Source organism: Poecilia mexicana, unplaced genomic scaffold, assembly GCF_051168715.1.
Source record: "Poecilia mexicana isolate PSO_F unplaced genomic scaffold, ASM5116871v1 scaffold_7, whole genome shotgun sequence".
In the NCBI taxonomy this organism is placed as follows: domain Eukaryota; kingdom Metazoa; phylum Chordata; class Actinopteri; order Cyprinodontiformes; family Poeciliidae; genus Poecilia; species Poecilia mexicana.
This window is the reverse complement of record NW_028263376.1, coordinates 24566195-24592930: the sequence shown is the minus strand read 5'-3', so window position 1 is coordinate 24592930 and position 26736 is coordinate 24566195. Positions and strand designations below refer to the sequence as shown.

Here is a 26736-nt window from a genome sequence, read left to right as displayed (position 1 = left end):
TCCAACTTGTTACCGTTTCTGTTTCGGGAGGGAGAAGGAAGCGAGGTCACTATGTGGTATTTGTTTGCTCATTATGACAGTGATGCAGTGCAGGATTGTGGGATTTTTGTAACTGCAGCAGAGAAGCAATGGCAGCGGTGTGGTCGTCTTTTGACTCTTACGAAATCTAGATGTAATATAAAAGACATTGTTAAATATTGGCCATAACTGCAATATTAATGCTGGATATTGATATAGGCAAAAAAAAAATATATTGGTGGATCTCTAGTTGTTGACATTTTGCTAGTCGGGCTGTCTGCTCCAGCAACTAGCCTGTGGTCGGCTGCTAAACACTAGTGGATAGGACTCACCCTTTTACTTTCCACACCCTGAATGACTGTGTTTTTCCTATTTTTGAAATATCCCCAAACACTGAATATAGTTTTTCTTAAGAAGGTCAAAGGGTAATGATGTTCCTACAGGCAGTTGTCTGGCAGTACGTTACATCAGATTAGTAGAGGCGACACCGCATTATTCCCTGAAAGGATGTCAAGGGGTGGAAAATTCCCAGAAACCTTTCATGGGAATTTTGGTTGGGAATTTGTGGAAATATTACAAATTGTAAACTTTCCATGAGAAAATAAATAGAATGTTTGTTTTTTTTAAATTCATATGCTTTCATGGAATATTCTCAAACAATACCATATATAAAATATATTTACCCTATCATGTCATCAAAGCTGACTTCATGAAGTTCACAGACTCATCTGCGCGTTCCTTAGTCTTGTGTTCTGGGCTTCAAAGTGCAGGTTCAGTGGCAGAAACCTTGCAGGCATGTGATGAAGGAATGCACAGTGCATGCAGGGGATGTTTACTTAATAGCCCAGCAGTGAGTAGAGTACTAAGTGCATGTAATTAAGGAAATGGAATGGCAAAAAGTGTTTTTATCAGTTTTTAAAAGCTTGGGTGTATCTGGATTCCAGTGAATGGCCCCGTGCCTAGTTTCCCTTCGTCTTTGGAAACGGTCTTGAAAAGAAATGGCGGCTGTTTTGTTTTGCTCACTGTTTTCCGTGTGTCTGCTCCTACAGTTGACATTCGAGAGATCAAGGAGATCCGTCCTGGTCAGAAGTCCCGGGACTTTGAGCGCTATGTCGAGGACTCAGCAGTACGGCTTGACAACTTCTGCTTCGTTATTCTCTATGGCACGGAGTTTCGCCTTAAATCCCTCAGCTTGGCAGGTATGCGCACAAACATTCTTCATCTGTCATTGTAGCAAACCTCGGTCAGTGGAAAAAGGGACATTTTGTTTAAACTATGACTGTTTTTTATATGTAATGCCTTCATATTTGTGACTCTTGTTTCTTACTAACTACTTTCCTCAGCAACGTCTGATGAGGAGATGTCCATGTGGGTGAAGGGGTTAAAGTGGCTCAGGGACGATACATTGAAATCACCAACACCATTACAAATAGAAAGGTACCCTAAAGCAAACACGTCATTATCATCCAATTTTTTTTTTTTTTATTAAAAATGTTAAGTCCATTCATTCTCATCTTCCAGGTGGTTACGCAAGCAGTTCTATGCTGCTGATCGCAACAGAGAGGACAGGTGAGTTCTAGACAGCACAACTAAATATTTGTCATTTATACTGAGCATATAATCCATATATGCTCTCTATGCACAAAAAGTGGAATATTTCAAGCCTGTGTTTCTTGTAATTTTGATGATTATGGCTCACAGATCACAAAGTCTGTGTCATGGAAGCGGTAGATCTGGTGTCCCTTATCTTCCTCTTGACAACAGCACCTAGATTCTCTGTGGCACAGGCTCATTCCAAAATTGCTCTCAAATACTTTGTCTAAAAATGATATAGAATCAATTGTTTTCAAATAAAGATATAATAATAAATGCAGGTTTTAGCAGTTTTTCTTTTTTTTTATGGAATTATTGCTTCGGAGTTCCACAACAGAACTACACTAAGAGTACAAATTATATTTGTTTAGATCTCTTTTTGCTGCCATTAAATTGAATACTAGATGCTTTTTTAATGTTTTCACAAATCCCATCAAAGAAAATGTAACTATCTTCTTTTTGCAAAGGTTTTAACTTTGTATGTCAACACATTATTACCTGCTGTAGGTATTTCTCAAGAATTGTCAGTTGCACTTTTTTCAAAAGGACTCTAGTGTTGATTTAAAAACAAAAAGCTTACTTTCCTTTGAAATGAGGACTTTTGGCCACTGAGCAACAGTCCAGTAATTTTTTCTGTCCAGTCAGCAGTTTTCGCCCCCCCATTACCGTGTCCTACTGACCCAGACTGAGACGGGCTCAGAAAACCTTTGCAGGTGTTTGTGGTTGATTAACTGATTAGTCACTCAATGGGCAACTTTTACACAATGTTCTAAATTTCTATAATCCATCTACAAGCCACAATTATCGAAATTATGAGAAATAAAGCCTTAAAGTGTTTATCTCTGTATAGGGATTTTGTATGATGTTATATGATCTTCACTATTTGAATTTAAGTTTTTAAAATTGATTTCATTCATTCAACAGGTTCATTGTTATTATTTTTAAATCACTTGGCACTTTTAACTTTATGGTTTTGGCAAAAAAACAAACAAAAAAAAACAGTTTGGTCGCCATTGCAACATAGAACAAGATATTTTCTTTTAGTTTGCTTTGTGAAATGCCTTTTTTTAGATCAGCAGCAAGTAACTTTCCTTTTTCAAGTGGTTGTTTAATAATCAAGAGTAAAGTGAACTGGTTCTATCTGGATGCTGGGTGTTTTTGTCAGCGCTCAGTTGAGGTGTAGTGAAGGAACTGACCTAAGAGCCAAACACTAGCCCCTCTTCCTGCAGCAGGAAACAGACCGCAGAGCACGAAGGAGATGTGCAGAGATGTTTGTCTGTAACATCCCTGTCTTTGTTATTTTTTAAGGCTATTCTCATCGCCTGCCAACGATTCCAGGCTCTGTAGTAAAAGCGAAGCAGTAGAAAAATAAATCTGATCCGACGGCGTCCAGGCTTGGGCGGATTTTACGTGCTCATGCATTTTAGTGTTTAATCATTTTTGTTTTCACAAAACGTGCCTGTGTGTGTGTGCGTAGGATATCCTATAAGGATCTGAAGAACATGCTGAGCCAGGTCAACTACAAGGTGCCAAACATGAGGTTCATTAAAGACAAACTTCCGGTAACCTCTCTCCGTCTTATCACAGACCACCTTTCCATTCTCTCTCCCTGCCCACTTCCTGCTCCACCATAAGATTTATGATTTTTATCGTGACGGTTCTTCCTTACACACTCATCCTTCTCGTCTTGCTTTGTAAGGACTCTGAAACCAGGAATGGAGACGTAACCTTCAGCCAGTTCGCCCAGCTTTATCGTAACCTCATGTTCGATGCGCAGAAAAACGTAAGTGCAGACATTTTATGTGCTCCCATCGCTCTTCCCCTCCTGCGATCCCCTGCTGAGGCCCACTTCATCCCCCATCTGTGTGTTCTCAAATGGCTGCAAGATCAATATGCACCGGCTGAAACCCACCAAACCCCTCTAGTGGAGGCCATTAGGACACACAGATGAGCAAGCAGACAGACTCTGGTCACATTAAATGGATGACCCCAGTGGCCTCACCCAACCTGCTGGAAGTCTGTGTCTGTCTACATAAGCTGAACTGCACACAGAATTAGTACAGTACTGTGATGGAAATTAACTAAAATATTCTGTTTTCTTTTTTTTTTTTTAACCTCTTTTCAGGTGGAGATCCCTTTTATGCAAAGGTAGGTCCTAAAAACGAGACTCTGATGTGAACAGTGAATCTTTTTCTTGAATGTCAGTTGTTAATTTCCTGCTTCCTTCTCATACAGGTTCATGGGTAACGTAGTTGATGAAAGGATCACCCTGGAGGATTTCCAGAGCTTCCTCGTAGAATGCCAGAAGGTAATCCCTCAGCTATTTAACATGTCACTGAATTTGTTTTGGTTCGTGCTCTAATCTGACTGTATTTTTTATTTATCGTTTGGGCATTTAAGGAACTGTGGGCCTCGGACAACAACAAGGTTCAAGAGTTTATGTTCAGCTACCTGAAAGACCCCCTAAGGGAAGTGGAGGATCCATATTTCCATCCAGAGGAGGTAAATAAATTACCCTCTTCTGTTCTAAGGGTTTCACCTGTTAATGGAAACATTTCAGATGTTTTCAGAAGTAAAGTTTTCCAATGCCCCTCATTGTGCTACAGCTGTGGGTGGGAGTTTATTCAGACACTGATATGGTGGATACCGGTGATCTCGGCCTAAAATACCATCTCCTACGCATTCAGAAAAGGTTATTTACCAAACTGGTGCATGACAGTTCTGCAGAATGCGAAGGATGCTTTTGTGGTCACCAATAATGTAATGACTTAAGAGGAAAGGAAGCTGGTGAGAACCAGTCTGCTGGAGACGCTGGCAGAAGTTAGACAATGCCTTCGTCTAACAAGCAGGAATGCAGTCTTCAGCTGGACCAGAAACTCACTTCAGTTCATTAAAGTCATTTTGCTTTGTTAGCAGTTTGCAAAGTTTGCAAGATGCTGCATTATATCTCATGTGTCACCACTGACTTGTAATGAAAGTCAGGGTAAATCATCTAAAAACCACTGCAGAAACAAAGTAGCACCGAAACCGTACATTCCACACAGAAAGGCCTCAACTTGGGTTTGACTCAATAAACTTCTTCCTGTGCAGAAACAGTTGAACCTGCACTACTGCCTGAATATTTTTTTAAAGCATTTGCAGCACTCTGTAGAATAATTGATTCCAAGATTGACTTTGTCCAGAACTGCTGTTTCAACCAGGACCTCATCTGAAATGGCACCAGTGCTAAATTAGTAGTACAATCACCCTGTTTTTTTTTCTGTTTCTGTTTTAAAAATATATTTAGTGTGTCCTGTCGAACAATGTGGTTTTAAGGATAGTTGTCAGTGGAGCGTTGTCGCTTTCAGTCAAATTCTACATTTGATTTTTATAAAACACTTCAAATGTAGTAGACAGAGACTGTAAATAAAGGAAAAAAGGGAGAGAGGTGAGATAAAAAGTTTAAGAGGAAATGAGACAATACTAGAGAAACAGAAGGATAAAGAGAAAATACCCTAGAAGTCTGCTACTACACCTTCAGAAAGAGAGAGAAAAAAACTGAACCGAGAAACCACAGTGACAAACATCCACCTGGGACGGCGTTGTCACTGATAGATGATTGGAGCCACAGACATTCAAAGATCTTAAACCAACCCGCTGACGCAGGAGGCAATCCTGTTCATTCCAGGGTGGACCACCCAAAGGTTTTTAGATTTTAAGCCAGAGATTATCAGGGGATACGTATAACGGTGAAACGGGCCTGAACTATCTTTCCTTTAGCCCACAAACAAAATCCAACAACTTCTTGTTGCGTTTTCATATACTGACTCAAAGTTGAAAAAGCTTTGCCGTAGTTACATTTCAAACAATCTGTAATTATTCTAAAAGCACCCAGGATGTAATTTTGTTTGTTTGTTCATTTTAAGTAATTGCAAAACATTCTCGTCTACCCCTCTGTTTCTGATTATTTTATTTATGTGTTTTAGTGCTGAATGCAAGCTTAGTATTAGGAAGTTGGGCAGATGGAAATAAATGTGGTGGAAAATGTGTCAAAGCAGAAGGAATAACTGCATCCTGGAGACTGCTGAAGGAAAAGCTTTTAAAAAGGGAGTGGACTGCAGCTTACAGTCTGGTTCACGAAGTCCGTTTACACACATCATCTGTTGATGTTGCTCCACTGTATTTTATGAAGTAAGGTGTTAGTGCCATCCATCAGAACATTTTAGACCACTTTATGTCTCTCCTGACGAGCTTTATGGAGATGCTGGTTTAAATTTTCCATCTGCACTTGATACCTTCTCATACTGCCAAAGGTTCCAATACCTGGTTTAATCACCATGCAGTTCAGACAGGAAAAACCTGTCTGATCTTAAGGTCATCTATTGTCTGACGTTCTTGTCAAAATGAAAAGGAGAGACATCACACCCAACAATGTAATGGCTAATGGTGGCTAATTAAGCATCCTGAGCTTTTTAATGCAGTAATTTATGCAAAATCAGGCCTGATCAAGCATTACATACATGCTCTTCAGTGACCTGACATTTAAGAATTAAATATAATGTGTTATTGCAGTGTAATTTTGAGTTTTCATCTGCAAGCCGTAACCAGTTTAAGATATATCTGCGTGTTCGATACACGCAGATATTCACTTTTTGAACTGGGCTAACTGTGGATAAACCAAGCCAGGATTTCTGAAATGGTTTCATTCACAAACTTTTGCTCTTTTCTCCTCTCCGCAGTTCCTCACGTACCTCTTCTCCAAAGAGAACACCATCTGGGATTCCTCCCTGGACATGGTGTGTGCCGAAAACATGAACAACCCCTTGTCCCACTACTGGATCTCCTCTTCGCACAACACGTAAGAAAAGCTGCCCCCATGAAGAACGTTTTCTTCTGTCAATTGTAGTCGGGTCCTGGGAATGCTGAAGCCTGGCATCCTCTTCCCCAAACAAGCCTTTTACACTGACTTCTTGTATCAGATAAAAGCGTATTATTTCCTCATTATGTCCCAGAATAATATTCATGCTGGTATTCAGTAAGAAGAAGAAGTATTTTTCCAGGCATTGAAAAGTGTGAGAAAGGCACTTCTGATGATAACCTTTTTGTCCTGGAAGTGAAACAATACTTTCTGAGGGGGTGAAGTGAAAATTTCCCATGTTCCTTTGAGTCTGTTTGAATGGATATGAAACAAGAACTTCTGTTGACAGAAGAGAAACAGGACTTGTAATTTTGCTGTGCTTTTTTTTGTTGTTTGCTTAATACATAAACAAAGACACTGTGTGTCTGTTCTTTCTGGTTGACTGTTAATGTATGAACTTGCTCTGTGTGCATAAGTTATAATTGCGTGGTTATTTTTAGCTACCTGACGGGAGACCAGTTTGCCAGCGAGTCGTCGTTGGAGGCGTACGCCCGCTGTTTGAGAATGGGATGTCGCTGCATCGAATGTACGTAAGCACACATGACCTGCTCTGTCATCATAACTGTCAGATTACTTTTCAGCCTTCTAGCTGAACCGTGACAGTGACAGTTTCTTGGGTGTATGCACATAACGTCATGTTTTCCTCGCTGCGCGTTACTAAGAATAAAGCCCTGTGTTTGCTTTCAGTGGATTGCTGGGACGGTCCCGACTCGATGCCGGTTATTTATCACGGACACACCCTCACGACGAAAATCAAGTTCAACGATGTTCTGAACACCATCAAAGACCACGCTTTTGTCACATCCGAGTGAGTCTTCCCGTCTTCGCCAGCTTGTGTTTCTCCTTTTCGATTTTTATTCTCGATAAGATAACGGAAGACTGAGAAAAGACTGAGATCAGAAGATTACACAGAGGAAAGAATCTAGATGCGTCATCCTTTATCAATATGTCTGTCTGCAGTAGCAGATATTTTAGGAAATGTTCAACCTATCTCGGTTTAATCTGTACATCTCCGTCAGGTATCCCATCATCCTGTCCATCGAGGATCACTGTAGCATTGTTCAACAGAGGAATATGGCCACCCAGTTCAAGAAAGTGTTTGGAGACATGCTGCTGACCAAAGCAGTAGATATGGCTGCAGACGGCCTGCCTTCACCCAACCAGCTCAAAAAGAAGATTCTCATTAAGGTCAGGCCTTAAGAAAGCAATAAAGGGCTTTTAATATTATTATTTTTATATCTTTTTGCAAGAATTCTGGATCTTAGCTTCATCCTCCCTACGGTTGGGTGGGTGGGAAGAGAATCTTTTTTAGCAAACATGCTCATTCCATCCAAATAAATCTAACATTTAAAAAGAAAATAAGTTATTTTTTTTAATCAAGAAAACAATCCTTATCCTATTTGTAATCATGGCTTATCAGACAGGGTGGATCCAGGTGTTGCACTAATACCCATATGATATGGTTCTCACTTCCTGGTTCTTTGAGTGCTCTGGCTCTAGTTTGTCAGTTTTTTTTAGTTACTTATCTGACCATTTCTTTATGTCGAATCTTTTCTATATTTAGATATTGTGTTGCTCTAACATATATTTGTCCTTTAACACTCTTAGTCTTTTAGGAATAAGATTTCTACGCAGGTTAAAATGTTGCTGCTCCTGACTGTCCTTCTCTGTTTTTGTGCCTCAGCATAAGAAGCTGGCAGAGGGCAGCGCCTACGAGGAGGTGCCGACAGCCACACCTTATTCTGAGAATGATATCAGCAACTCCATCAAAAACGGCATCCTTTACCTGGAAGATCCCATTAACCATGTAAGCATTGTTACTGCCTGGAAACTGCAGAGCTGCCGCCACATGAAAGGCCGTTCAGAGACAGATGGGTGGCTGGAAAGTTGGAGCTCATATCCCCAAGTCTTCCAGTCGTTTTAAATGTTGTAGATGTAATGAAGACACAAAGTGCTGCAGTTTTTCCTTATCTGTTTGTTTTGAAAGTGTTATACACTTTTTTTTATTTTATTACATCTTTTATCTCCTTATTTTTACAGGAGTGGTACCCTCATTTCTTTGTCCTGACTCACAATAAGATCTACTATTCAGAGGAGACCACCAATAACCTGGGTAATGATGAGGATGAGGAGCTCAAAGAGGTTAGTACATTCTGTTCAAAGTGGGGCCCAGGAACTATTTGTGGCCCTGAATTGATTTTATGTGTGTCCTCCCTCCCCGTACCACAATTCAATTCAAGAATAAATTAAATAAATTGGGACAAAACTACAACTTTTACTTTAAAATCTACTTACAAAAATATTAGATGCAACTCAAAGTGAGTATCTTTGTCCAGCTTTCTGAATTCTTACTATTTCCTTAGCAAATAAGTCCACATCTACTCATTGACTTATACAATAAAGTACAGCTTGGTGCCCTCAAATCTGATTTTAGTTTCTGTATTAAAACAACTAAACACAGAAATGTTCTCAAGTGAAGACTGGCCTAGATCCTGTTTTTATTGCTGAGAAGAGACGATATTTTTTTCAGTTTTCTTGAGCCCAAAATAATAAGCAAGCTAGTTGCTTTTCATTAAACAAGGAAAATGTGGAAAAAAAAAAACTTTTTTGGATCTATGATCCCGTTCCTAGAAACAAAAATTGCATTAATGTATTTGTTTAATTAAAATAGCTCATGCTTAGTTTATTGTTGCGTTGGTGATATATATAAAAAAAATCACTATTTTTGGTCATTTTATTTTTAAAAAAGTTTTTTTTTTTTTTTGTTTGCCCTGCATGTACTTTTGAGCTGACCAGTTCTATGGAGGTTATTTTAATGCTGAATGCAGGGTTTCTGCTGGGTGCTAAAATGTCTTAAATTTAATCATTTCAATGCTAGACGTTCAAAAGTTGGGCCCAAATTTTCCATATTAGTTACATTTAGATGCGTTTAAACTTTCTTTGTTTATCCGTTCTCTGCTCTTCGTTAACTTTTTCCGTGTTCAAATCCATCATTACATGCGAGTTTTGTAATTCTGGCTGATACAAAACTACAAGATTTGAAAGCAAACAGCGCATTAGGAAGGGCTTAATTGCAAAACGTTTGAGCTATTTTTAACGTTTTTATGCAAATTTAAGCAGACTACTAATTAGGCGTACAACTTACTTACATATTTCTAAGTGTATGTTTGGTCTTAAATTGAAATAATGATGGTCCTAAAAAGCATTTAATTGAAGTTAGTGAAACTTGCACAACCACACCTGCTACTCCAGGAGATAAAGGTGGCCAATGAGGAAACGGTATTAAAGCTGATGTTTTCTGCAGAGTATGGAAACACGGTAGCTGCAGTTTGACTGATGTCTTTGTTTCTGTTAAGGTGCTCAATACTATGGACCAGCATGTGACGGAGAAATGGTTTCACGGAAAGCTTGGCGCTGGGCGGGACGGTCGGCAGATCGCCGAGAGGCTCCTGTCGGATTACTGCCAAGAGACCGGAGCTCCTGACGGCTCCTTCCTGGTCCGGGAGAGCGAAACCTTTGTAGGAGACTACACACTGTCGTTCTGGTAAATGCTACAGTCACAATGCTTTAAGACTTTTCTATGAGACTAGGAAAAAAAAAAAACTGAGAGAAGAAACTGAGATCGATCTGTTATAAATGTTAAACACTGATGTTATAAATACATCAGTGTTTAACATGTATTAAACACATGTTAAACAGCAGCCGGGCTGCTGGTTCCGGCTGGTGTTTCTATCTTGAATCTGCAACACAGTTGAGCAGAAAACAAACTTAAAAAAATAAATAAATAAAGATTTTGCATTGACCAGTCAAAGTTCAGCCTTGAATTGGAATGCACTGTGATGAGCTCAGGAGGCCGGTGCAGAAATAAACGTCTAAAACAGTCAATGAAAGGAAGCAACGTCTAAAATAGCAGCCACCATTTCTCCTCAGAGATATTAGAGGCTGATGAGGTCATACAGAAACGCTTCAATAATTTTACAGATAAACGTGGCCCTGCATGCTGCTCAGACATCCATTGCTTTTCATTTTGAACAAATTATGCACCAAATTTTTACGATAAATTTGTAAAATAAATGTGTGTTAGTAACGATAGGCAATATGATTTTATTTACTTTTGTCTTAGGGGTCAGTCAGGGTAGGCGTCATTTTTACAACGCCCAGTGTCAGGGAAACATTTTGCCATACTGAGATTAATCGAGGTAACTTTCTGCCAAAGCACGAACAGTGAAAATACGAAGCGGCACCCGGTTGTTCTGACTTCCTCTCCTGTCCTCCCCTGCGGTACGCTAGGCGGTTGGGGCGCGTGCAGCACTGCCGCATCCACTCTCGCCAGGAAGCTGGCAGCCCCAAGTTCTACCTGACGGATAACCTGGTGTTCGACTCGCTCTTCGCTCTGATCACCCACTACCAGCATGTGGCGCTACGCTGCAATGAGTTTGAGATGAAGCTGACCGAGCCAGTGCCTCAGACCAACGCTCACGAGAGCAAGGAGTGAGTTTGCAGGAAATCTTTTAAATTCCTAGAGAATGTTTTGATGGTGTTGTTCACGGGTGTATTCACTGTGTTCTTATTTAAACTCAGATTTTACCCGGCTTTGTTTTCTCTGATAAATCGATAACTTAGAACCATAGAATCGGAATGAAGTTATTCATGGTGTGTTTTGGGTTGTTTGTAGATGGTACCATGCCAACCTTTCCAGGAGCCAGGCAGAGAACATGCTGATGAGAGTTCCTCGTGATGGGGCTTTCCTAGTCAGGAAAAGGACAGAGCCCAACTCTTTTGCCATTTCATTCAGGTAACTCCATCCTGATGCCCTGTTGATTGATGCCTATATTATCCTTTTTAATCTATATAGAGCTTTTATTTAAATTCACTAGACCTGGTTTAGCCATTAGCTGTTAGTGCAGCTCTCCAGTATTGATGCCCCTGCATCCTTTCTATGTTTTGTCTTGTCACTCTTAACTGCAGTGTTTTATTGGGTTTTTATGTGATAGGCAAACACAATCTACTATTAATAAAGTGGAAGGGAAATTACATGTTGTTAATCTAAACTAAAGTGAGGGTAACACTTTATTTGAAGGGGGGTGAATAAGACTGTCGTGACACTTTCATAAACATTAACCAGGAAATCATTACTGTTTAAACTTTACCTTTAATAACATAAAGTTATCTCATTTTTAAAGTGCAATCAGTAATACTTTTATAAAAAAACTTATATCAGTAATGATTTCTTGGTCAATGTCAAGTTGTCATAATAAAGACATTTTGAATAATGTCAACTTTGTATTAAAAGTGTCATAATTTACCGAATGACGCTCTATGATAAAGGTCATAAATATTCATGAAGGCTTATTCATGTTCATGACAGATGTTTATGACCCCCCTTCAAATAAAGTGTTACCAAAGTGAGCAGTCTGTTTGCATTCACCTCTCTTTACTCCGATACCCCTAATACATTTCTGTGCAGCTCATTTCCTACAGCAGTTGCCTAATATTCAGAGTCCACCTGTGTGGTTAATCTTGGTATGAATACCACAGGATACACTGAGCATGTAAAAGAAGTTGTTTTGAACATACACTAAGATATTGTAAGATCTTACAGTAATATCTTATATTTTGATATTAAGATATTGTAATTTAATGTGACAGAAATCCCTAGGTTTAAAAACTGCACATAATGCAGAAATGGGTGATTCTACATAGCAATGAGTAATAGTAACTGGATTCAAGTGTAAACTACAATTTTTGATTTTTAATTTCTAAAAAAAAATAGTGAAATTAAAAGACTAATTTTCTATCGTTGTGTTTGTCCAAATACATTTAAATGTGGCTGCAAAACGTCAAACCTTTGTCGGGCATTGCACGCTTCTAAACTTTATTCCTCATGTTCTCATTGTGACCGTGTGGATTCTTGTTTGGTTTCAGGGCCGAGGGTAAAATCAAGCACTGCCGAGTGCTGCAGGAAGGTCAGGTTGTGTTGCTGGGCACCTCAGAGTTCGACAGCCTCGTCGATCTCATCAGTTATTATGAAAAGCACCCCCTGTATCGGAAAATGAAGCTACGCTATCCCATCAACGACGACACACTGGAGAAGATAGGCACTGCTGTGAGTGCTATCCGCTGCGTGTTTACTAGACATTAATTAAAAATAAACAAACTCCACCGGTCGGAACGCTCCACAGTCTGTAAACACTGCATGTTGACCAACAGGAGCCAGACTACGGGTCGCTGTATGAGGGCAGGAATCCGGGCTTTTACGTGGAGGCCAATCAAATGCCAACTTTGAAGGTGAGTTTCCAGCGTCTCTGAACACTCGCGCTTCCTCACCGGTGGCATTTGTCCGTCTAATAAGTCTCTCTTGTTGTTCCAGTGCACAGTCAAAGCCATGTACGAGTATAAAGCTCAGAGAGACGACGAGCTCTCCTTCTCCAAGAACGCCGTCATCACCAACGTAGACAAACAGGAAGGTGGATGGTGAGTGAGAAGTGCAGGAAATTGTTTTTCCATTTGCAGAGATTGCATTTTTTTCTAGGAAGAGAACAAGAGCAGTGAGTGTATTATAACAGAGTGGTGCTGTGTTATAAATGCACTTTAACTTTTTGTGTTTGGCACAGGTGGAAAGGTGACTGTGGGGGGAAGAAGCAGATGTGGTTCCCTGCAAACTACGTTGAGGAGATCAGCCAAGCGGCAGCAGAGCCGGACAGAACTGTGAGGATCGTCGCCTTGTTGTTTATTCTGCTGATCATCACTGATCTCTCTCATTGGATCCCTGCATAATGTGGAATAAAATGTCGACGGAGATCAAACACTTTGTAATCTGTTTCTTTTTTTTGTCTTCTCTGTCATGCAGGAGATGACAGAAAACAGCCCTCTCGGAGATCTGCTGAGAGGAAGTGTGGATGTAACTTCCTGCCAGATTAGTGAGTAGCCCCTCCACTTCCTGTCAGCCTCTGCTGCAGGGCTGCAGAGCAACCTGCTACCTTGACAGCGGGCCCCATTTCAGGCTGAAAAATGGAGGCGCCTGCTTTCTGCGTTATTACTTTCCTGACTGCCGTTTTATCGGCCTCCTTCTTAATTCATTGCTCATAGGGCTTGATTATTTTTTTTATATAGGTTTTCACACGTTTTTATCTCATAGTTTGATCATGTTCAGACTAGGAAAACCACAGTGAATTAAAAGATAAGGTTCAAATTTTACCCACAGAGCATTCATTTGGAAACCAACATAAAGCTTCTGTGCAGACCTGTTTTATCAGTTTGCCTTTAAGCCACCAGACTGCCGAGTTTTGACAGTTTCATGAAGAAAACGATAAAGTTTACTGTGCTGGTTTTCATTTTATTCTCTCATTGTGAGGAGAATAACATTTGTCTTTAAGTATCAAAGGGTCAATTTTTTTTTTAAATAGGCAGATAAGCTGAGTTATTTACTGAGGAAAACATTTAATCCAAACTAATCGGATCCTGTGTGAAAAGGGGGTCAGGTGTAAACCTCATCACTGCGCTTCAGGTTTGCTTCCCCTGCAAACACCCAGATAGTTTTGCAGTGAATTCAACGAAGCCTCTGACTGAAGACTGTTGCTGTATGAGCGTGTCATGACTGTCAGAACATGCTTCCAGTTCAGTTTCAAGGCAGCAGAGATGATATTCCACAGTAACCCTCTCTGTCTGATGACATCATCGTCACTTACCGTGTTTTCGCTTTTTGCCACCGCTCTTTATCTGACCATGTGGTTAGAAAGCTGGGCAGAGAAACGCTGGAGTCAATCTTTGCCCTTTATCGATATAACAGATAGTTTGAACTTCCTCTTTCTTTCTCTTCTCTTTAGTTCTGCTCTGAATCCATGAAGTCTCCTCTTCAATTCCTCTAGGATTTGGAATTGTAGTTTACGTATTATCTGAGCCGTTGAGATGCTTATCAGCTGCTCTCGATTGTAAAAACTACACCTTGTTGTCAAAGTTACACATCACAACAACTGGAAAAAAGTTTAAAAAAACAAAAAGACAAAAAAAAGAAAAAAATCTGTCCAGCTGCACAGCATCCAAAACAAGAGGAAACAATTATCCTAACATCCAGTGTCTCAGACAAAAAAAAAGGAAGTATGAACAAATTAAGTTAAATATTGTCCCAGCAGATTCTCTTATTGTATTGTTTTGTGGCTCAACATCTCCATCTAGTGGCATTAAAATAAATCATTTTCATTTTTAAAAAAAAGTGAAGCAAAACATCTTCATCACAATTCTTAGTTCTTTGCACATAATCTAGATTTAACTTTATTATTTGGTAACTTATGCAATTTGTGTTGCTTTTATTTAGTTTTTAACCATGGCCTAATGGAAGCCCAACATGATATGGTAATGTATTATTTTCCCCCCTTTTTTTCTTTTTCTTTTCTCCTCTCCAGTCACCCGCACTGAAGGGAAGGGCAGCAGACCGTTTGTCTTCTCTCTGGTTCAGAATAACACGGTGCAGGCCACTTTGCTGGACGTGGCTGCCAACAGCTTAGAGGAACTTCAAGACTGGAAGACGAAAATCCAGGAAGTGGCTGCGACTTCTGAGGCCAAGGTGAAGATGCATATATGAGATATGCGTATCAGGAAATGCACAGAAACATGAAGTCTGTCTCCTTTATAGTAGCTGTAAATATTTAACCCCTAGAACCCGACGGACCCACCGGTGGGTCCAGCTGCCGGGACCTCGGCTCGCTCTGTAAACAAAGGCTCCACGTGCCTTTAAATTTTTTTTTATTTTTTATTATCCGCTAAAAGAGGCTTTTTTTCTTTCAAAAACTATTCCGCATAAAGGTTTTGCCCAAAATGTTAAGTTTAAATTTATTTATACCCCCTGAGGGTGTAAGAGGTTAATAAGCACCAACAGCGCGGTGCAGTGAATGCTAATGTTGTTTTCACACACACACTGAGCTGTATGCTACCCTCACTGCTGCCATGTTTACATTTTTGTGTTTCTTTGCTCAGCTGGAAGAGGGCAAGATAATGGAGAGGAGGAAGAAGATTGCGTTGGAGCTATCAGACCTGGTCATCTACTGCAGGCCGGTCCCGTTTGATGAAGAAAGTGAGGACAACACACAACCTCCAGATAGCGATCTGTGATGAAGTTAAACCTGTTCTGAGATCAGCCGCGGTTCCCTCCCTCTCTGCCTCACTCAGAGATCGGCACGGAGCGGGCCTGTTTCCAGGACATGTCGTCCTTTCCCGAGACCAAAGCGGAGAAGTACGTCAACAAAACCAAGGGGAAGAAGTTCCTGCAGTACAACCGGCTGCAGCTGTCCAGAATCTACCCCAGAGGCCAGCGGCTCGACTCCTCCAACTACGACCCGTTCCCCATGTGGCTCTGCGGCTCTCAGCTGGTCGCGCTCAACTTTCAGACTGCTGGTAAGTCGAAGTGCAGACAGGAGAATTCATCTTTGGGGTTTTTTTTTTTTTTTTTTTTTTCCCTCACTCATTTCACCTTCGTTGTCTATTTCCGCTCCGTCTGCCCACAGACAAGCCGATGCAGATGAACCAGGCGCTGTTCATGCTGAATGGAAGGAGCGGCTACGTCCTCCAGCCTCCCATCATGAGAGACGACTCCTTTGATCCCTTCGACAAAAACACACTACGCGGCGTAGACCAAGTCTCAATGAAAATAGAGGTAAAGTCAAAGGTTTAATTCTAGTAAAAGACGATAAGGAGAATTTATGAAGACGGCTTGGAAAAGTTGATTAATTGTGGTTTAGCTTCGTTACTTACGAAATAAAATTAAAAGACTTAAGACATGTTTAGGTACAACAGCAATAGTTATAATTTTGCCTGACAAAAATAAATGTAGTGAAGTTATTATTTTTGAATTCAAGTGTAAAAAAAAGCCTGGAGGTGAAATATAATTAGAAAGAGCTGGAAATGAACTGCAATAGAACCGAAAGGGGGGAAAAAAAAGAGTCTTTATTTAAAATGTAACTTTGACATTTTATTAGATTTTTTTTTTAAATGTGTGGTGCACCGATAATTTTTTTTCTTGAACTGTGCATTCATGCTTAAAGTAATTAAAATCAATTAAACCCACTTTAAATCCGAGGCTTTTAATCATTTCTGTACATTTAGGGTTTGATTAATTTTCCACAGAGGTTTCTATTTTGATTTACTTTGGTTCAGGAGGTAAGGACTTGATGGAGTCGATCATGTGTGATTTTATACACTTCAGCTATAAAAGTTAAATAACTTTAAAAACGGAAAAGACCCTCTTTTTTATCATAAATTTGTTATTCCAGGTGCATGGGGGATTGCTGTTGCATTTTTTATTTTTTTTTACACTTTTGAAATGAAAGTTATTTCTACCTTTAGGTAGAAAAAGGATTAGAGCAATAGAAGCGATTCTTTACGGTCAGAAATCCTGTTTTCCATCTTTAGTCAATTCTTCAGCTACTTTCAATCAGAAGAAACATGCTGGTAAAATGAAGAGATTATTTTAAATTTAATTTTGCCCTTTACTGTGTCGCTGTCTTTGTTTTGTTTGACTTCGACACGGTAAGCGTTGCAGCGACATAGTAAGACAACTTTCAGCAATGTTTTTATACTTCAGTCGGCTGTTGTAGGGAGCACAACTCGGCAAGAAGGCTGCAAAGATGGGAAACCACCTCCTAAGAGGAGCTGTGAGATTGTTGTTCCCCCTCAGCTCAGTCTAACCAGGGCTGTCTTTCACATGCTTTCAGTTCTTTGTGGTAATTTGCCACAGAAAAACTTTGCTCACAGCAACCTGGTTTTTTTTTTTTTTTTTCGTCTTCTGCATGCATTCTTCACCACGCTGCACGTTTTCTATGCTTGCAAAATCCCAGACTGCATCCGCATCTCAGAGATGTGAATTTTTTTTTTTAAATTAAAGTCTAAATACCTCAAAATAAGTCAAAAGCAGTTTTGCAAAAATTGTAAATCAAGCAGTGTGAGAAATCATAAACTTCAAGCTGACTGAAATTATATGCAAAAACTAGAAACAAGTTGTATAAGTCCAGCTCAGCATAACAAATCTAGATATATATATATAAAAAGAGTCTAATGAATGATTGCATATGTATTTGTAGTTTGAGGTATGATGAATGTGAATTTCGTTGCTTTTTCTTTCAAGGTTTTGGGCGCTCGGCACCTCCCGAAGCACGGCAGAGGCATCGTCTCTCCTCTCATCGAGATCGAGGTGTGTGGGGCGGACTACGACAACGACAAGCAGAAAACGGAATCCGCAGGTGAGCGCCGCTTCAACTGCAGCCGCAGATCTCTCTTCCAGGAATGGGCCTGTGCGCCAAAACCGTAGGAAGGAGTTATTTTTAAATGTATTTTTTCATTGTTTATTGGATCAATTACCTTTTGTGTAAAAAGTCCTTTGTGGTCCTAGAAAAACAGGAAGTTGTGCAAACAATTTGGCCTTGTCTGGGAATACAAAAGCAAAACATTGTGCAGCGTTGACATCATCGTAGTTTGTCAGGTGGAATGGTTAGCGTTGAAACTTGTGGGGCTTTTTTCTAAAAATGTTGTAGATTTTTGGTTTTGTATTTTTCAAATGAATCCAGTTGATTGAGTCATCAGAGCTTCTATTAATGCAGTGATGCTCTGATCAGACAACATGCCTAATAGCATGTGGCTCCTTCATGTCAATAAAAGCCGGTTGGCAACGTTGTTGTAGTTGGTGGATTGTGAGAAGGGAGCGCCACACTGCCCCCTGGTGGCAGAGCCACGATGGTGTCTCCAAAGTAAGCATCATTCACCCAGATTTTATTTTAAAAAATCTTATTAATCAGATCCAATTCAGATCCTCTGTTTGGGCTGGTGATGTAAAGACCAAATATTATGTAGTATATTCCAGTCATTATACGGGAAAATCTTCTCTTAGCTGTTATCAATAATATTGATCTGACTGAATGTTTTGGACCAGATTTTTCTTTTGGAGGGAGTAATAAATGAATGCAAACAGTTCGTCACAGGTTTCCAGCTGGTTTTGTTTTAGTCCAATTATTCTGCATATCTTGTTTTGAGGAAAATGTAATTTTGATTAAATCATATGTGGATACATATTGTAGAGTTCTCATGTTTCTCTGATCATTTCTTATTTTGTATCAGTTAATGAGACTGCTCAGCGATTATTTATGAAAACTTCTCATAAGCCTCGTATCTATGAATCGGTTTGTGAGCTCTGATTACATAACTTATCAAAAGGGCTGATATTGGTACACAACAATGGGTCTCTGAAGAATAGTAATAGAATGATTATTGGAAATGATTCCCTCATACAATCAATTAATCCATTCTAACTCAAATTAACCTAATGCAATGATTCAGTAAAGAAACAAACCAAAAAGCTCAGCTCAGTATTCCTGGATTTCTGAGTGTCTCCTGCGGTCTCTTCCAGCTGACAACGGCCTGAACCCGACCTGGCCCAGGAAGTCCTTCTCCTTCACCGTCTGCAACTCCGCCTTTGCTTTCCTGCGCTTCGGGGTTTATGAAATCGACATGTTCAATGACCAAAACTTTCTGGCTCAGGCGACGTTCCCCATTCAGAGCCTCAAGACAGGTGTGTGTGTGCGTGTGTGTGTGTGTTCCCCAGATCTTTGTCTTTGAGAGGAAACTCTTGATGCTGCGTGGATGTAAGCAGCTGTAAATGTGCGTGTTTGTGTTTTTCAGGCTACAGGTCGGTACCGCTGAAGAACAGCTACAGTGAAGATCTGGAGTTGGCTTCTCTGTTGGTCCACATGGAAATCACCAGAGGCAGGGTGGGTTAGTCTCTTTAACCGAGCTCCTTCTAAACCTGCCGGGTTATAAAAGCCATAAGGCATCATGCACTTGCTTCGTATAGATGTTATTGTTTTGTGATTTTAATGCTAAACCAGGAGGTTTGCTGTTTTTAATCGAGGAAAGCCGCAAGAGTATTTTATTTTCTTGGCTTTATGCAAAGACGGTTAAAAGTGTCCAGACACTCTCAACTCTGGGAGAGTCGATTCTCTCACCTATGAAGAAGTGATACTCGTCTATTTACAGATGCATATCTGGAGCTGCATGTTCACACCTGCTCTAGGTGCGAGACCATGTCGCTGACCAGTGTGAGATGAGGGGAAAAACGTGTATATATTTTACAAATTGTTAAATGTAATTCCAACCTACTAGATTTACATTGATATTTTGTATGTAAGTGTTATATTCTAGGTTTTAAAATGCCTTAATTTATTATTTTAGACAAAATCTTCAAATCAATATCTTCATTGATGTTAAACCCTGAAGAGATTATGGCATCTCCATAAGACAGCTTCTGCCACTTCTGTAGCTTTGCACCAAAAACCTAAACTTTATGTTGTAAATGGGGAATTTTATTTCGGTGTCGGTGGTGGTGTTCACTATTTAAAATGTAAATACTATTTTTAAGTCAATTGTACTTGACACCAAATGGCAGAATTGTACAAACTGAATAAAATATGTTGAGAAATGTTCCAGTTTAGTTTTTTTTTTCTTTTAAGTCTTCAGTTTTTACCATTGGATCGGGTTTTGGGGGGGACGACGATAGTTTCAACACACCGCCTTCACCGACGTTTGTTTGTAACCTTTACTTAACGAGGAAGAGGAAAAACTCACCGAGATTAAAAATGTAATTTACCAGCGTCCTGGGCTACACAACAGCAAACCGAGACAATTTCAGCCTTTGAAGCGTTTTAAATATAGTTTAAAACTGTACAACGAAACAATTTCCTCAATCTGTTCGATCCTGCTATAATCCCCTCCAGTAATGAGGAGCAGAATATTTAAAGCGCTCTTTCCCAGTTCTGTCCTGGTAATTTGAATCTCACTTCAGAGTAAGACTAGACGGAGGAGCTGACTGGAAATTCACACCAGGTAGAAAAAAAAAATCCTCAGAGTAGAAGGGTGAGAGTAGCGACTGATGAACAGTCAGTCGCCTCCTCCTGTCATCAGCCGGTGAATCAATCAGACTTTGAACTGGAGACGAATTCAAGCCGTTTGGTGCAAAGAGTTACAAAAATAGATAAAAAAATGTGAATACCGTGAAAGTTCATTACTTTCTGTTTCTCGTTTGCAAAAGTTAAACCTTCATGCACGTTCCTTTGGTCAGACTACAAAACAAAATATACTGGCTGGCACAAAAAAGAGAGAGAGAATCCTTTTCATGTTTTGTAAGAACGAGTTTCGCTTTTATTACGGCATTTTCTGTGACATCGTTTCAGCCCAGTGAGTCGCTGTCACCTTGTAAAATTCCCCCACGTCATCAGGGAAGAACAAATCATTTGATAAAATAATCTGGTCCTTCAGGTCAGCTGACCTCATAATGTTGCTGAACTTTGACCTGACCACCCCCTCCAGATCACAGTGCTGCCCTAACAGGCTTGATATGGGTGCTTCACTTCATCTGCCTCTCTTCTTACCCTGATGCGCCTGTCGCTCTGGAAGAGAGTAAATCTGGACTCATCAGGTTACATCTTTATGCCTCCGTCCAAATTAAAGCCTCCCCCCCCCCCCCTCCGGTTAGCCTCACTGATTAGTGGTTTTATGGTCACACAGCTGTTCAGTCCCAGTTCATTGAGTTTCCCTTGACGAAATGCTTCTACTCTGGTTTTTCTTTAATTTGGTGTCGCCAAACGTTCAGTTGACCACGATCACAAATTCCTTTTATCCACCCACATTTCTTCCTCAAAGAAATTAATAATGTATTGATATTAGTTTCTCCAGCCTCTTTAGGTGATTGGTCTGCTTGATGCCAATGATTGGACTCGTCTTAAACAGACTGACATCCTTGTTTAAGAAATGAGAGGCGGCTACTCTTTGCATCAGCTGGGGTGGAAAAACTTTCCAGCTGGAAGACGGTCACCAGTGTAACAATAGGAAAGTCCTGCTGGACAAAGAACCTGGCATCTCCATGCGGCTTGTCAACAGAAGGAAGTGTGAGCTGCTGTAAAACTTCCAGGTAGACGGAGGCGTTTGGTGCTGGAAACGTCACACTGGACTTTAAGCAACGAGGCTTCTGTGCCTCTTCACTTTTCCTCAAAATTCTGCGACCTTCATTTCCAAATGAAATGTGAAGTTTACTTTCATTTGAAAGGATGACTTTGAACATCTAAACGACAGCGTGGTTAATTTCCTCCTTAGCCCAGGTAAGATGCTTCTGACGTCTCTTGATCAGCCATTGATCGATGTGTGCGCTGGAACTTGATGACTCCAGCCTCAGTCCACTGAATGGATTTTGCTTTTCCTTTCACCCAGCTTTCTGCGAATTATGCTTTAGCTCTTTCCACAATATTCTACTTTCCTGAGGCACTGAATTTTGAGTTTTCGTCACCTGTGAGCGACAATCTCTAAAACTACAAGAAATGTCGGCTCGTAATAGTTTGAAAGTTTCACTTCCTAAATTAATGACAAAATTGTTTAACTTTTTCTTCATATTCTAAAATTTTGAGCTGTGTCTGTAATAGAAGTCGCTTCAGATTTCTGCTGAACGTCCAGCCTCGACTGACAGTTTCTCTTTAAATAGCTTCAGGCTTCCTGTCCCTTCATTCTCACCTCCCCGATGATGAAAATAGCGCCGAGTCGTCTTTACTTTGTAACAAGCTGCATCCTGTTTAAACAAGTCATTATAACTCCTCTAACTTAGAAGACCTGATGATCGCTCAGCTTCATCGCCTCTTCTCTTACCTGTTGAGGAAATCTCTCGTCTTCCTTTAGTTTTTTAGACCCGAACCCGGTGAAATCAAAAGCTTTTACTGTCGGACCAGCTGCTGTGCTGATCCTGGATCATCTCTCCTGTTTTGCTCCGTGGTTTCCAGGATGAGAACGGGGAAGTCCTGAGCCCGTTCTCCGCGGCGGGGAGCGCGTCGGCGCCGGCGTCGGCGGCACAGGTGGGACGAGAGCTGGGCTCCGTGTCCTCGACGTCGTCCACCACGTCCCCACTGCCCCAGTCGCCGGCTCAGGCCATGTCCTACAGAGGGAGGGAGGGCTCGTTCGAATCCCGCTACCAGTCACCCATCGACGACTTCAGGGTGTCCCAGGAGGCGCTGCTGGACCAGATGGACCCTCAGAACCGAAGGTGAGCGTGTGGACAGCTGGACAGCTGCTGCTGTTGGTGGTGTTAGGAAGACGTGGAGCTCACCCCGTGGAGCTCACCCTCCTCTCCGTCTTCTCTCCAGGATGCTGCGGAGGACCAGTCGCCTCTCCCCGTACTGATGATGTCACTGACTGCTGTGTGATTGCTGTTTCCATGGAAACGCCCACCACCGCTTTGGCCTACATTTCAGGCAGCTCTCCCTCCTTCGATTCCTCCTACAAACCCCCCCCCCCCCCCCGCCCCCTCCTCCACTTCCCACATCACCGCCTCTGTGTCCCACTGAGGAGGAGGGAAAGGACGCTGCGGGGTGGAGGGGCGCTTGACAGGAAGCAGACGGCGGCAGACAGGAAGAAGAAACTGGAAGGCTGGAGGAGTCCTGGACTGTGATTTCCAGTGTTGTTGTTGTTGTCGTCGTGACAACAGCTGCTGAGTTTGGAGACCAAGTGGAAGAAAAGGGATAGAGCTGGTTCCGGTTCCGGTTCCTCCTCTCTCTGCTGCTTGGACAGATATTTATTCCTGCTGCGCCGTCGGCCGGAGAGCAGCAGCAGCAGCAGCAGCAGCAGCCGGCCTGCTCTCAAAGAGCTCCTGTCTCCATGTTTTTAAATATTCCAGTTATTTAAACCTTTAAACATTCATAATGTGACTTCATGTCGGCGTGAACCATGAGGGCTTTCTACGGCTACGTTTTAACCTCACTCTGCTTCGTGACAGACATTTTACGTGCCTCCGCTCTGACGCCGACTTACGACCTGGACTGAAATCTCAGAGGCGTTTCTGTTTTTATTGTAATTATTAAAAGGAAGAGGAAGAGGCCGTGGCCTGTTTTTTGCGTTCCAAGGAGCATCGCGTTTCTCACTTACATTCCAGCAAAAACAAAAGCTGCACATCATTCCATCGTCTTGCTTTGCTAACTGGCTCCACTGACCCTTCTGGCACTTCGGCCGCGTGGTGATGGAGGTCAGGCCCTGGACTCTGATGGTGACTGTTGTTTGTTTTTGGTTTTTCTGTTTGCACCCGCTACCATCACGTTCTTATCCACATCAGTGTCTTAAAACACGCAACTTGGTAAACGATACATGTTTAAGATGTTCAAAATTCATCTGAGGAATGTCAGAGAGCAGGGATAACCTGGTTTCATAAACACACCGTTCAGCTTTTTAGTTTTGAGGAAGTATGTCGCATATTTGGCCTCTACTTTTCAAAATGGCCTCCAAACTTATCATCCCTCAGGTGGAGCCAAAACTTTTATTTCTGGCGAAGAGATTCTTTTGTCTCTTGCCTGATTTAGTGAAATCTTAAATCGACTTGATTTCCAGCAGACGTCTGAATTTTAACGACCCCAGATCATAATGCTGCCACCACCATGTTTCACTGTGTTCTGCCAGAGGTGCTTTGTGTTTTTCCTGTTCAAATTCTAACTTATGGTAGTTATGTTTAAGTTCGTAGCAGATTCTCTTATGGTGTTTTGAGAGATTTTATCCAAGCCTTTATTTTTAATCTAGCATTTTTAAAAAAAAAATCCGGACAGTTGGAGAAATACAAGAAATGTTTGGAACAGAACCAGAATATTCAGCTTTCTCGGAGGTCCTGACAGCGACTTTGCAGCCACACTGACTGGTCTTAAATATGTTTAGTCAATAACTAAAATGAAACTTAGGTTTTAAACTTAACTTCTGAAACCAATTAGGAAAAATAAAACTCTGTCAGCCAGAAATAAAACATAATTTAAGGGCACCAGTGCAGTTTTCTTTTGGAAAATGAAATCTTGTGTATTTAAGAATCAACAAATGGATTAAAGGGCATAAATATCTGCAGATTATTTGTAATGGCTCATAATACACATTTCTCTAAAACGTTTTAATGCGTAAAATTGAGATTCTTAACTGTAAGACACTTACAGACCCCCAGAAACTGTGAGTCTCTTATCTAGTTTCTCCAGTTTAACGTCTGCAGACGTCAGAAAATGCCTCCTCCGGGAGGAAGGTGTGCTAACTTATGCAACGAGGTTCAAGCGGATTTGTTTATGTTTAAGTTCAATCATACAGGCTGCGTCACATTAAAAGTGTAAAGGCCTTTAAAAAAAAAATCATCTTTTTTTTATCAAAACAACATGAATATTAATAGCAGTGTGTGAACTTAAGATTCACACAGGAGTCTGCATTGATGCTGATCATTCTGCTCATTCCTAATACAGGATATTCATGCAGGAATTATGGGTAAAAAAAAAAAAAAAAAAAAAAAGATGGGACTTTGTAACAGTGACCCGGCTTTGCAGCCCAGTATCCCAGTCTGCATCGCTTTCTGCTGATGAATTCAGATGTAGGTCGATTCTGAGGCGTCACTGAAAAAGTTTTAGCTCTGCTCACGTGGCTTTCTGCTCTTCCCCCCCCGTGTGTTTTTGGTGCAGGTGGAGTCACAGTATTAAGATAAACGAGTATTGAAGACCAGCAGTGACCAAATGATAATGAATGAAAGGTCCAAAGAGTTCTGCTCACCGCTGCGTCTCGTCGTTACATGCCTGGAAACGGATTAGCCTTTAGCTGGGCTCAGGGTCCAGGCTCGCTGAACAAACAGTGTTTTCCCTGATTTGACTGAACGGTCGATGATATTCAGATTCTTGCTCAGTGTTTTGAGACGCATTTTAAGCCATAAAGGACAATGAAAGGTGAAGGGCGGGGTCATCATGCTGGACGGCTGGGGCATTTTGTTGCATTTGCACTTGATTGTTTCCCAAAGCTCCTTTTGTGTTACATGTACTCTTCCTCCAGTGTGTTTAGTTTTTTTTAATGTGTGTGTGTGTGTGTGTGTGTGGAACAATGCATTGCTCTCATTTCTGGCCTATCTCCACACACACACCACATTGAAGCCACATTTCCCACAGCCCATGGTCACGTATTTTGATGGTTTGCTGCTCGGCACCGTGTGAGCATGTGCAGAACGACTCAACTGTTTGATGTTGTCGGACTATTCTCCATAGTGACATCAAATCAAGCTGAATAACAAAGGACGCCTGTGTGGGGCCTTTAACTGTAATTTGTTTCGCTTTTTGTTGTAATTTTATCGATTTTTCTTCCTGCTAGCGTCGGCCTCATTTTACATTTGCCTTCCTGTAATGTGCCTAAACCTCAATGACGAGAAGTATTAATTTTTATTTTTTTTTTGCCTTTCATATGGAACATATTCAAGCCTGAAAAGTAAATAAAATACTCACTGCTTTATACATCCTTACTGGTCCTTATTTTTCTTATCAAATTGTTCATTGAGGCGCAGATACTTGTCTTTTTAAACTTCCGGGAAAACTGAACGGAAACGAACGGCTTTAAGACGCGTGAGCAGCCGACAAACATGAGGATGAATAATCGAACGGAACCGAAAATGAGTCACGTGGAAGCAAAGGGCATGAACTTTTAAAACTTTTCTGAAATAATTTGGTATTTCAAATGGGAAAAATCAAGTATTTATGGAAGTTGAGCTTTTTTCATTTTTTTTTTTTGTTCAAAGCAAAAAGTGAATTTTGTTGGAATTTTATGTGATTAACCAACATAAAATGATGCACAACTACCAGATGGAAGGAAACACAGTTTTCAAAAATGGTTCCAAAGTAAAATATGAAATTTGTTGCATGTGTATAAATGTATTACTTTGTAAATTCACACTTTTACAGCTGCAGACGTTTTGAGGCATGTCAATTATCTGTGTACATCTAAATACTAAACATTTTCAGCTATTCTTTGCAGAACAGCAACTAGGAGCATGTATTTGTGAGTCTGGACTTTGACTGAGCCATTCTCTCCCACATATTTGCTTTAAACTAACCCTGGGTTGACCAAAGGTTGGGCTTTTTGCAGCCATCAGAATGAGTTTGTGCTGCCCTGAATCCCTGATTTAAAAAAAGTGAATCTTTAAGGTCCAGGAAGCCTTTGAAAAATGCAAAATGCTAAAATTGAAAATGCTAGGTACAACTTAAGACATTTAGGTTGCTATGCATTCTTTTTGCTTTCATTTTAATGTAAGTAGGACCACATACATCCAGCAACTCTTGCTTAGAAGCGGATTAAGAAAACTCAATTACAAACCACAATAAATGATCACCTTTACTTATCAACTGCTGTATTTATCAAACCTAACTTAATAGAAATCTGACTGC

At 40.7% G+C, this 26736-nt stretch overlaps 1 protein-coding gene across 1 annotated transcript in view; it reads left to right on the top strand.

The window, feature by feature from the left end:
• Positions 1–25809, top strand: part of plcg1 (phospholipase C, gamma 1) — a 38126-nt gene extending 12317 nt beyond the window's left edge. The window contains exons 3-33 of the mRNA XM_088007298.1: positions 1068–1217; positions 1362–1455; positions 1540–1587; positions 3089–3173; positions 3311–3394; positions 3737–3759; positions 3847–3919; positions 4012–4113; positions 6330–6448; positions 6949–7034; positions 7196–7316; positions 7528–7696; positions 8193–8315; positions 8549–8650; positions 9865–10052; positions 10799–10999; positions 11184–11303; positions 12434–12614; positions 12719–12796; positions 12879–12982; positions 13123–13216; positions 13359–13428; positions 14911–15071; positions 15482–15578; positions 15674–15898; positions 16009–16157; positions 17625–17739; positions 18900–19061; positions 19172–19260; positions 22312–22571; positions 22672–25809. Of these exons, the coding sequence (XP_087863424.1) occupies positions 1068–1217; positions 1362–1455; positions 1540–1587; positions 3089–3173; positions 3311–3394; positions 3737–3759; positions 3847–3919; positions 4012–4113; positions 6330–6448; positions 6949–7034; positions 7196–7316; positions 7528–7696; positions 8193–8315; positions 8549–8650; positions 9865–10052; positions 10799–10999; positions 11184–11303; positions 12434–12614; positions 12719–12796; positions 12879–12982; positions 13123–13216; positions 13359–13428; positions 14911–15071; positions 15482–15578; positions 15674–15898; positions 16009–16157; positions 17625–17739; positions 18900–19061; positions 19172–19260; positions 22312–22571; positions 22672–22708 (3710 nt within the window). The 3' untranslated portion in view covers positions 22709–25809. The remainder of the gene's footprint in view (positions 1–1067; positions 1218–1361; positions 1456–1539; positions 1588–3088; positions 3174–3310; positions 3395–3736; positions 3760–3846; positions 3920–4011; positions 4114–6329; positions 6449–6948; positions 7035–7195; positions 7317–7527; positions 7697–8192; positions 8316–8548; positions 8651–9864; positions 10053–10798; positions 11000–11183; positions 11304–12433; positions 12615–12718; positions 12797–12878; positions 12983–13122; positions 13217–13358; positions 13429–14910; positions 15072–15481; positions 15579–15673; positions 15899–16008; positions 16158–17624; positions 17740–18899; positions 19062–19171; positions 19261–22311; positions 22572–22671) is intronic.
• The last annotated feature ends 927 nt before the right edge of the window (positions 25810–26736 follow it).